Below are 13,033 nucleotides of genomic sequence, written 5' to 3' on the forward strand. Positions count from 1 at the left end.
TGAGTTGAGCACGATTCGGATGATCTGATCAGGGTTGACAGTTTAACCCTGAGTCATCCTAAACACAGGGGTCAAAAGGATAAATTATACAGTAACCATATTCATGTAGGTTCTGAGTGTTGCGATTGCGACTATTCGATCTATCCGAACGTCGGGTACCATTGCTAGATGGTCACTTCGATTAGTACAGAAATTGGTTCCTGTGCCACTGGCTTAGATTCGAACCTATGGGGTCACACACATTAGAGATTTTTATTTGATCTGATGGCTGATATAGAATCCTACATGTTTGGAACTTAGTGATCGAAAATCAGGATTCTCTAATCACGAGTTCCACACATTATGGGTACCGGGGTCAAGAGTCCCACTGGTTGGGACTTTTCGATCAGGGTTACATATCGATGAATTCTGATGCCCGATTGCCCATCGAATTTGGACTCAATATTTATGAGAGATTTAATTAGTGATTTGATCACTAATTAACTCAATTTGATTGAGTAATTATTTTTGGATCAAGTCCAATTGAATTGGATTCAGTTGGGTTTGACCCAATTAGGTTAAGAGTTGACCTAATCGTCAAGATGGTTTGGTCCCTGATTTGATCAGGGGTTGAGCTTAGTCAATTTCTGATTTGATTAAGATTTTATTGAACTTAATTAAGCCTAATTTAGTTGGGTTTAAATTAGTCTAATTGGACCTAAATTATTTGGTTCAATTAGGTTGGTTTAAATAATTAAACCACCTTGACCCAATCTCCATGCGCCACCTCACTTCCATTGCACCCATTTGAATTCATGAGAAGAAACTTCTCATGAATTATTTTCTCATGCTAAGCCCTCTCCACACCCCACTTTAATGTACCAAATGAATGGATAAGGATTATTGGTTGGCCATTCAAATTCAAAATAAAGTTTGAATTTGAATGGGCAATCAATCTTTGCACCTTATCTTTTTTTTTACGCCCTATTTATTACATGAGAAAAAGTTTCTCATAAAATCACTCCATGCACAATTTAAGCCACGCCTCACGCCTTTAGTGGATAAGGGATGAGTTGGTGTCCATTTGAATTCAAATTTAATTTGAATTCAAATGTGCAATTACTCATCTTTATCCTTTCTTTTGGATAAGATGTTTGACGTTGTTATAAAAGGAGGAGAAGAGTGGGGCATGCAAGGAGAAGATTTTTGAAGAAAAATTCTGGGGCGTGAGAAATCTTGTGCGTGAGAAGGAAGTCCATATCCTTCCAAGAGAAAAGTAAGAAAAGAAAGAAAAGTGGGTGCAAGGTTTTCGGTGAGTTCTCTAGAGTTTTAGCCTGGGGTTCGGGAAGTAAAAAAGTGAGCTACGAGTGTCGTGAGCCCACAAAATCTCAGGAAGATCTTCAACATTCTCTCAAGCACGTCTGTTGATGATCTGGAGTATCCAAAAAATCGACAGACATCGATCGAAGGAGTTCGATCAGCATCGACCGTCAAAAGGGCTCTACAATGAGCTAGCACTCGTGAGGAGTCGATCAGACCAGGAGCTTCATGTGGATGATCCGTAGAGGTCAGATATGCTGTGTGACTATGTCGTGACAATCAGACTCTCCCGACGGTGATCAGATTGCGGCGATCTACTACCCGCACAAAGGTATTGTGTTCTGAATATATTACAGTAAAGTGTTTACTGTTTGAATTTGAAATTCAAATTTAAATGAATGCATGCTATATATCATATTTAGATCCTAGTGTAGGATAAATTTATATTAATTAATTAGATTAATTAATATTTTTTCACTGTAAAATCATAATTTTGAAAAAGTTTTAAAATTATCATTTTACCCCTGCACTGAATTTTCCCACACTGTACCTAGAGGTTCAATATTTTTATTTTGCTAGGTTGCCACTACATACTATTAAGTGTCATTGATAGATTGTGGGACTCATCGAGTATCGTCTTGATGATTGATGACCCTCAAAGGGCAGAGTTGAAATTATTCCAACCCATCGAAAGGAGTTTCGATGATATTATGATGGGGATCACAATATATTTCACTATCAAATAGAGTGAAACCTATAAGATTACACACAAAAGAGATTCTTATCTGATCAAATGGTAGATTAATGATTATGAATCATTGAAGGGTATAATCATCAATGTGATTGATGATTAACCTTATGTAAAAGTTACAATTAAGTAATTCATTAAGAGTTAGTGAATTATAGAAAGATTTATTAGCAATTGGATTGCTAATTGGCTCAATTTGATTGAGTAATGAGGTTCGGATCAAGTCTAATTGAATTAGATTCAGTTCGACTTGGATTGGGTTTGATTAGATCAAGCCTGATTAAATTATGAGATAACCAATTGCAAGGGAGTCTAATTCCTGATTTGATCAAGACTTGGGTTTAGTTAATTTCTAATTAGATTAGGATTTCATTGAAAAGATTGAGTTCCTAATTGGATTAGATTCTCTCCTCTCCTTGGGTCCAACCGAATTAAATTTAGATTGAACCAAATTGGAACACCTAGAGTCCTAACTCAGTAGGATTCTCTCCCCTTGCGCATGCCCTAATTCCACACCAAGATATTACACGCTAAAAGAGTTTGGTGTGAGGTATTTTTTCATGAAAGAAAGGGGTGTAGAGAGGGTAGGCGGTATATTATGATGACTCATCATCTTATCCCTTAAACCAATTTGAATTTGATTCATATTAATAAAAGGATAAGAAGGAAACAAATTAAGAGAAAAATGAAAAGAAAGGTGGCACCAACTATTCTCTTGGTGCATTGAGAAAGAGGTTGGCATGAGAAAGAATGTGCTCTGATTTCTTTCTCACACCACTCCTTATTTTTGGTGTTAAAAATATTGCACGCCTCTTTTGGTTGACGCCATCTTCCATCCCTATAAAAGGGGCCAAAAGTTGGATGCCCTAGCAAGATAAATAGATGAGAAAAATCCTATCATACGTCGAGCCTCCTTTCTCCTCTTCTTCCTCCAATTCTTCTTTGTCTCTAGAGAGTCTGTGAGATTCGAAGAAAAAGTTAAATTAGCCATCAAGAGAAGATCTTTGTAAGGGAGCGAGCACCCTGGGAAGATCGTTGAGCCTTTGATCAGATCAGAGCTTCGTGTGGATACCTGTGGAGGCCGGACATGTGTGCGGCTCAAGAAATCTTCAGATCCATGATCATCAATTGTGGTGAAGTTTGACCCATGCTAAGGTATTGAGATCTGATCTCAAATACTTGTTTTAAATTTTCAGATCATGTATGTCATAGATCCGAGCATGGGATATTTATAGATTAGATCTGATGTATGTTGGGTTAAATAATTTAACCTAGATCTATTCCACTGCAGTTCAAGATTATTTTGAAATACATGCATGAAACTATCCCATTTTTTAACAAATTAAACCTTAAATAATAATCCTGTAAAATATAATAATAAGTCTATGTCTTAACTCAGTTGATACTGTGGACTTTTACTTCTAACTCACTCTTAAAGAAGTACCCATGTTTGTAATTAAAAATCTGAATCTAAAAAATAAAAGAGAAAAGTAATGAGCTTGATAGTCGAGTGAGTATTAAATATCTCAACTAGATATTCTAGATATTATCATAAGATATGTTGTTCGAAAATATAAGAATATATTTCTAGTTTACTTAAATAAATCAAATATTTTCAGATATTTATATGCATGTATCATTATAAATTCAATTCAAATCAAAACATATATAACTCAACAGCCTCAACTACAATGATATTTATCCCTATAGCAGGGTCAAAATAGAAATAGTGAGCTCAAACAGAGTACCAATGTATAACTCTCATTGACAGGATTCAAAATCCAATGCATAATCTCCATTGGTAGGATCCAGAGTCCAATGTATAATCTCTACTGATAGGGTCTAGAGGATCAATACACAACCTCCATTGCAGGATCTAGAATAGAATTAGGCTAAGAGCGTAAAATTCAATTCATATCAAAATATGTTGACAACATAAAATATAGATATCATAATTCCATTGAGCATATGCATATTCCATAATAAATCAATAAATCATAATATTCTAAAAATCTCAAATTTTCAAATCACTTTTCATTCGAAATATAATTTCATAAATCATGCATAATTTAAAGAATAATAATTTGCTTGTAAAATAAATTTTGAGATATCTTGAGAAGATGGTTCATTACTTACCTCTACAAAATACTAATGGACAGATTCAATTAACCCTAAGAGCATCCTATAGAACCTATTATTCAAAATATATTTTTTTATTAGTTTTAAACCATAACTAATAAAAAAAATTCTAAGTTTTGATACTCTTATAAAGCTGACAAAAGCGATAGCATTCAATATTCCAATCAGTTGAATCAAGATAATTTTATCAGATCATGATTAGATTAGGATATAGGTGGTTCAACAAAGATCAATGATGAGTAAATTCATTAATGCTCGACAAGAATCAAAGTGAAGATCGATACATCGATTGGCAATCAGAACCAACTTGATCAAGTAGCTTCATCTAATCAGAGTCATTTAAAATATAATGATTTGATATCGATTCACAAGGACAAGTCTTGTAATGCTCAACAAAGGCTCGGATATTGTAGACATATTGCCTAACTAATAGATCAGCTTAAAATCTCTTATTGGAATCAACTCATATTTAAAGCAATAAGTCGGAATTACTGAATTCATAAATCACATAGAAAGAGAGTATTAGAGGATAGAGAAATCGACAAGATAGAATAAAGATGGAATAAGGCTAATCAAGCGACATTATCCCACAATCTGATCAGTTTAATCAAGATGATTTAATCAAATCATAGTTGAATTAGTATATAGATGGTTCGATAAAAATCATAAATAATCAAATCTAGAGAATCCGATTTGGTCAAAGTGGGTGCCAGTACGCTGTTTGGTGACCGTGGATCAGAACTCTCTTTGCTAGGATTGGATTAGAATCATTAAGAGAGATAAATGATCTAGAGAGAGAAAATTTATAGAGAAAAAATTGATAGAGAGAAAGTAGAGAGAGAAAAAAAAAAATTTTAGAAAAAAAAATAGTGGGGATGCAAGCTAGGGGAGAAGGGAGAGAGGGAAGAGAAAGAAACTCTCTCTCTTCTTTCTTTCCTTTTCTTTTTTTCTTTCTTTTCTTGTGCTTATTTTTTCCTTTTCTTCTTCTTCTTTCTCCCATGTTTTTCATTAACAGAATAGGGGAACCTTCTTCCTTTTGTTACTAATGCAAGGGAGGCTCTCCTCCAAGTCAACAACACCCATGGCCGGAGGCAGGCCACGACGACGATAACCGATTTCGTTCGATAACCAGAGGTAGCAAATGGCACTAGAAAAATCCAAAGAAACTTGCAAAAAATAGGGGAAATGAAATCTGAAATCGATCTCAGTGATTTAAGAATCATGCCCAACCAGCGATGGCTCAATAAACAAGTGGGAAGGTTGGGAAGGGAGATAGATGGGTGAAGGAGCTTTATACCTCTTCTCCATCAAGTTTTGCTGCATCAACATCGATGGTGTAGCCAGAGGTTGGGGTGAAAGAAGGAAAAAAATTTTGGGATAATTGACCTTGAAGGCTAAGGATCGACGATGGAGACTAGACTAATCTCTAGTTGCTTTTATAGGAGAAGGCATGAAGATTCTTAGAGGTTCTTCTAGTATTAGAGATTGAGTGGAAGTCAAACTCTCTTTCGAAGAAAATCAAGGAAGAAGGCAACTCAAATTAGGAATTTGTCCCTTCCTCTACATGTGCAATGCAAGTGTATTATTTTTATTTTTTTTGGACTTCTTTTGTTTAAGGGCTAGGCATTATATTCTCTCCACCTAAAATAAATTTCATCCTCAAAATTTTTTGCTTGAGATTCATAAATCAATTCTCATCCTCGAACACTTTTGATTTTCTAATCCTCATTGTATTTTTCATCATTAAATCATTTCATAATGGAAAGATCAATACCACAAGAGTAAATCTAGATCAAAACCATTCGTATTGAATCAATATCTTAATTTCATATAAGAATATCAAGTTTCTCACCAAAAATATCTATTGTTCTTGACTCAATTGATATATCATAAGATTATGAACAAACCTTACTAAACTCTCAATAGATGAGCATTCAGCATAATATCTAAGATTGATAAACAATCTCACATTCTTTTTAACAGATAGAGAAGCAGATATTTTAAATCTAAGAAAAAAATTTATCTTTAAATATTCTAAATCCAAGATCAAGAATCAATGGTCCACTCATCCTAGGCTTAAGATGCTAAAAAAAATTCTTAGCATAGTACATAGAGGACCTACTAGTAAAAATCACATAGCGACACCCAAAATAATCTGAAATCAAAAACATTATCCTTTCATTATCAATGAATCTTTCCATCAAGAAAATCAAATCAAATCATCTATCATAAACATTTTGACTCAAAGAATCAATATCGCTAATAGTTCAAAATAATCCAGATCACTAAACTTTCACTGCGTACTCAGATCTAAACCATCAAAATTTTTTAGATTCATAAAATAATTTTGATCAAAATATTACTCTATATTATAGTTAGAAAAGATCTAAAATCTCATATTTTAATTAAAATCAAAGATAAACTTTCGATTCTCATCCCTAGTTTTGCCTTGAGCACAACCATCTTGATTAACATTTAAGTCCAATAACATATTCTAGTTTACCATAATCCAATATGAATCAAATTTTAATTCTTATATCAATTCAATTAGAAGTTTCAAATCAAAATCCTATAAGTAAAATAATCAACAAAAATCTTCTGATGCTTCACCAAGTTAGGACTTAAATCAAAATATATAAGTAAAATCGACTTAATTATCTTTTCTAAAGTTTCTTCTATCGAGATCTTTGATATCTATCAAATACTTTCTCCAGTATTCATGCAAACCTTTCAAAGTCAAATTCTTTATGCCATACTAGATTTTAATACTGATCTCAATAACAATGGCAAAGAAACTCCAGATTAATTCATAAACCCAAAATGTTGAATTATAATTTCAAATATCTTATAATTCTCAAATAAATATAAATAGAATATTTTATCTTAATTTAAAGATAGTAATTCTCAAATAAATATAAATAGAATATTTTATCTTAATTCAAAGATAGTAATCAAGAATTTTATCAGCAACCTCAATAACAATGGTAGAAAATTTTTCGATCAATTTAGATATGTAATCTTTAAATTGAAGTTTCATATATATACCATATAGTCTTCAATAGACATAAATAAGATCTATCATTTGGATCCAAAAATGATAATTAAAGATTCCATCAAAATGAATATTCTATAATCTTAAAATAAAATTGATTTCTTCAATAAGATATAGGCTTCTTTGCAATGTCGATCCAACGATATTTATTTTTGTTTCCACAAGCAAGCTTCATAAATGATCCACATTCTAGTGTTGACCACAATAAACATTCCAATCAAATATTACAAAAGATCTTCTTAGTCCAACATGAAACAATTATTTTATTAATGAATCTTTATCTTACCACTAAATAATTAATTTTAAAATCAAGTGCAATATCACAGTATTCTCCCATATCAAATTTGAGCTTGTAATTCACTCAAACTATTAATGATCAAATTAATAATCACAATGTATAATAAATTTTAATGATCAATCCTCTTACAATTATTTTAGATCAAAATCAAACCAATAATACTATGATCCATAGATTGCTGCATCATATATCAAACCCTGTGAATTATTATTCCTAAGTGATCTTTTCATTTATAATCACAAGGGTTAATCAAAATTATGAAGATAGCTTATACTGCAACCATCATAGATCTATACCCTGATATCCCTAATGTCTATCTATCTACACCCATTTTACGTTTGATTTTATGTATCATAATTTATCTACTTGTACTATGATATCATATAAATTGTTATGCCCTTGATCTAAGATCGCAAGCCAAAAATCATGACAATTGCCACAAACTTATGAAGAACTCTTTTCACAAGTATGCAAGGCATTCCAAAAATAATATCCATACATCACAGTAGAATTCATAATAATTTAAGTCTAAAATTTAACTAACTAAAATCAACTTTGATATCTCACAAAATTTAAATAATATTCAGAAGATCTTACATCAATTAAATCTCAAATAATAATCCTATAAAATAAAATAATAAGTCTATATTTTAATTCAGTTGATGCTATTAATTTTTACTTCTAACTCACTTCCAAAGAAGTATCCATATTTGTAATTAAGAATCTAAATCTGAAAAATAAAAGAGAGAGGTGATAAACTTGATAGCTCAGTAAGTAATGAATATCTCAACTAGATATTTTAGATATTATTATAAGATATATTAATCAAAAATATAAGAACATATTTCAAGCTTACATAAATCAAATATTTTTAAATATTCATATACATGTGTAATCATAAATTCAATTCGAATCAAAATATATATAGTTCAATAGCCTGAATTACAACCATACTTATCCCTATGGCAAAGCTAGAATAGAATAGTGAGCTTAAACAAAGTATCAATGCATAACCCCTATTAACAGGGTCTAGAATCTAATGCACAATCTCTATTTATAGGATCTAAAGTCTAATATATAATCCTCATTGGTAGAGTCTAGAGTACCAATGTATAACCACCATTGATAAGGTCCAGAACATAATTAGGCTGAGAATACAAAATCCAATCTATATCAATGTACTTGTCCAACATAACGTATATATATCATAATTCTATTGAATATATGCATATTCTATAATAAATCAATAAATCATAATATTTCAAAAATTTTAAAATTTTAAATTATTTTTTATTTAAAATATAATTTTATAAATCATACATAATTTAAGGAATAATAATTTTACTATAAAATAAATTATGAAATATCTCGAGAAGATGATTTATTACTTATCTTTGCAGAACACTAAATGGACATATTCAATCAATCCTGAAAGTATTCTTTAGAATCTATTATTTAAAATATATTTTTTTATTAGTTCGAAATGATAACTAATAAAAAATCTTAAGTTTTGGTACTCGCAAAGCTGACAAAAGTAGTAGCATTCAATATCCTAATCAATCGAATCAAGATAATTTTATCAAATTATGATTAGACTAGGATATAGATGGTTCAATAAAAATCAATGATGATCAAATTCATTAACATCCAACAAGAATTAAAATAAAAATTAGTACACTGATTGGCAGTCAGAGACCAACTTGATCAAGTAGCTTCATCTAATCAGAGTCACTTAAAATATTATGATTTGATAGAGATTCACAAGGATAAGATTTTGTGATGCTAAAAAAAGGCTCAGATGCTGTGGACATATTATTCGACTAATAGATCGGTTCAAAACTTCTTACCGGAGTCAACTCATATTCACAAGATTCATTAAATATGGAGAGAGAATATTAGAGGAGACAGAAATTGACAAGATAGAATAGGACTAATCAGATGATACTATCCAACAATCTGATCAGTCTAATCAAGGTGATTTAGTCAAATCATGATCGAATTAATATATAGTGGTTCAACAAAAATCATAGATAATCAAATCTAAAGATATCCAGTCTGGTTAAAGTGGGTGCCAATACGCTATTCGGCGACATGGATTATAGCTCTCTTTGCTGTGATCGAATCAGAGTCATTAAAAAATTTTTTACTAGACCAATTGTACAGAGAAGAATCCATGAAGAGAAAAAAACAATCTAAAGAGAGAAAATCTATAGAGAGAGAAAGTAGAACTTTTTAGAAAGAGAAAATAGTGGGGATGCAAGCTAATAGAGAAGAGCGAGTGGGAAGAAAGAAACTCTCTCTTCTTTTTTATTTTATTTTATTCTATTTTTCTCTCTCTTTTTTTTTTTCTTCTTCTTCTTCTCACATTTTTCTTTAATGGAACAGGGAGACCTTCTTCCTGTTGTTCTCGACACAAGGGAGGCTCTCCTCCCAACCGGCAACACTCGTGGCCGGTAGGCCACAGCGACGACAGCTGGCTTGGTTCGGTAACTGGCAGCGGCAAATAGCCCTGGAAAAATCCAAAGAAACTTGCGAAAAACAGGAGAAATGAAATCCGGGATTGATCTCAATGATTCAAGGACCATACCCAACCGACGATGGCTCAATAGACAAGTGGGAAGGCTGGGGAGGAAGATAGATGGGTGAAGGAGCTTCATACCTCTTCTTTATCAAGTTTTGCTGCATCAACATTGACGGTGGCAACAGGAGGTTAGGATAAAAGAAGGAAGAAAATTCTGAGATGATTGAGGTTGAAGGCTAAGGATCGGTGGTAGAGACCCGACTAATCTCCAATTGCTTTTATAGCAGAATGAATCTAGATTCTTAGAGGTTCTTCTGGTGTTAGAGATTGAGTGGAAATCAAACTCCCTCCCAAAGAAAACCAAGGAAGAAGACGACTCCAATTAGGAATCTATCCCTTCCTCTGCACGTTCGATGCAAGTGAAGTATTTATTTATTTATTTTGGGCTTCTTTTGTTTAAGGGCTGGTTATTACATTCAATATGTAATTTGCATAGCTTTACACAGCTAGTTATCTTGATGTACCGATAATTATCTGGAAAACATCCTTGACGGGGAAATCTTTAATGAACAGAGAAGATCGAGGACACATGTAAAAAGAACTCCATTATAATTAACACTTTGAATTTGCATGATACATTTGTTTCCAGACAAACTCTGCCTCTTTCCATTTTCTTGATTCCTCAAGTGCAGCTTTCAAAGAGACCAAGCAATTGGAAGGTACATTAGCACCTCCCTTATCTACCATCTCATAAAACAAACCAAATGCTTCTGGAGCGTTGCCAGTGACACAAAGGCCACTAATCGCTGTACCATAAACTTTGCCATCCAGATCCTGACTCTTTTCCAAACTAAACAGCAAAAGCTCACGTGCTTCCAAGAATTTCTGACCCTGGCAGAGCGATCCAGCCAACTTCTCCATTTTCACATAATATCCATTATCATAGAGCAATCTAACAATCTCCAAAGCTCTATCACTCAATCCTTTTCTAAACAGACTGGCAATGACATCTGTTGAAAGATCGATGCTTTGACGAATCTTCCTATCAACCATCACAGCAACCAACTTACCAGCTTCTTTAGCACATTCATCTTGTTTCAAAAGCCCAGCAAGTACTGCATGGAAGGTAGCTGTGCTCGGTCGATGTCCACTGTCCAACATCCCCTCCAGAGTCTTGAAAGCATAGTCCATCTTCCCCTTCCCCAAAAATCCCACAAGCAAAGCCTCATAGGTCTCCTCATCTGGCACAAGGTCCCTCTTTACCATTGAGACCAGCAGCTCATACCCTGCTTTAAAGGCCCCCTCCCTGCAGTGCCCGGAGATCAGAGTCTTGAATGCTCCAACATCCACCGTGGCCCTCCTATCCAACAGCTGCTGAAACAGCCTCCTCGCCTTCTTGGCTTTGCCATTAATACACAAACACTCGAACATCGGGTTATAAGCCGCCATCAGAGGAACACAACCACCTCTCCGCCGCAACACCTCCTTCTTCAATAACTCATCGACGAGCTCCTCAGCTCTCCCAAACTCACCACTTTGACAGAGGCCCCGTATCAACGTGCTGTATGTGGCCGAATCAGCCTTCACCTTCAGTTCCGGCATTCTATCAAACATCTTCAACGCATCACCCACGCGGCTCATCTTACAGTGTGCGGCTATCAATGTGTTAAACGTGCAAGTATCGGGCCTAAAAGTGGAATCGCTATTGCCACCATTGCCCTGTTCCAAGATTTCCTTCACCAAATCCATCCTTTTAGCCTCACAGAGCCCTTGGATGAGGGTGTTGTAGGTGATCCGGTTGGGCTTGACTCCAACCGATACCATCTCCTCGAAGACGCCCACGGCCTCGGCCGGTAGCAGGCTGCCGCAGTACCCGCGGATCAGGGTGGTGTAGGAGACGACATTGGGCGCAAGATAGGAGCTTTTGGTCCGCATGGCGTCGAGGAGGCCGCGGGCGGCGCGAAGCTCGCCAGCGCGGCAAAGGCCATCGAGGAGGGTGTTGTAGGTGACGAGGTCGGGCTGGCAGCCGTGGCGGGGCATCTCGCGGAAGAGGTGGAAGGCCTTGGCGGGCATGGAGTTCAGGCAGAGGCCGCGGATGAGGGTATTGAAGGTACAGGCGTCGGGGCGAATGGCGGGGGCGCGGCGGAGCATTTCGTCGAACAGGGAACTGGCGGCGCGTGTACGGCTGCGGTGGAGGAGGGCGGCCAGCAGGGAGTTGAAAGAGAACACGGAGGGGGAGGGGAGGAGGCGGAAGACGGAGATGGCGGAGCGGAGGCGGCCGGCGCGGGCGAGGGAGCGGAGAAGGGCGTTGAGAGAGTGGTCCGGGAGAGAGGAGGGAGGAAGGGAGAGGGCGAAGTGGAGGGCGGGACGTGGGTCGCGGCAGCGGAGGAGGAGGTGGAGGGTCTTGGCGGCGGGGCGGCGGTCGGAGAGAAGGGAGGGGAGGAGGGATTGGGCCCAGCGGAATAGGCGGAGGGCGGCGGGGGTGCGGACGAGGCCGAGAACGCGGAGGAGGGTGGAGGGGGTGAGGCGGGTGATGAGGCCGGAGAGGGCGGAGTCGAGGGGCCCATGGGAATTGATGAAACGGGCGATGGCGTGGGGGAGGTCCGGGTCCGGATCCGGATCATTTGTTAATTCTAATTTTACTGACGAGGGGGTGGGGGAGGGGGAGGGGGAGGAGGAGGAGGAGGAGGAGGGAGGGTGGAGGGAGCGGTGCTGGGGACGGACCATGGCATGGCGGCAACGCGTCTGGTTTGGATCGCTAGTTGAACCGTCAGTGGTTTCCCCCGGACCTGTCACGTCGGATTTTGGATACGTACACAGTTATTTTCTTGCGCATACCTTAAAAAAAAAAAAATATATATATATATATATATATATATATATATATATATATATATATATATTATAATGGAGCAACCGCGTTGGTTTGTCTCAATTTGATACGTGGATCAAAATCTTTTTGCAGTCATCCTACGA

The 13,033-nt window shown here is 36.2% G+C and overlaps 1 protein-coding gene across 1 annotated transcript; it reads right to left on the reverse strand.

The window, feature by feature from the left end:
* Positions 1-10,641: 10,641 nt before the first annotated feature.
* LOC105035673 (pentatricopeptide repeat-containing protein At1g02060, chloroplastic) lies at positions 10,642-12,799 on the reverse strand. Its single transcript, XM_010911312.3, has one exon. It carries the CDS (start codon positions 12,782-12,784, stop codon positions 10,670-10,672), a length of 2,115 nt encoding a protein of 704 aa, XP_010909614.3. The 5' UTR covers positions 12,785-12,799; the 3' UTR covers positions 10,642-10,669.
* Positions 12,800-13,033: the final 234 nt, after the last annotated feature.

This window comes from Elaeis guineensis, chromosome 16, assembly GCF_000442705.2.
Source record: "Elaeis guineensis isolate ETL-2024a chromosome 16, EG11, whole genome shotgun sequence".
NCBI classification, from domain to species: Eukaryota; Viridiplantae; Streptophyta; class Magnoliopsida; order Arecales; family Arecaceae; genus Elaeis; species Elaeis guineensis.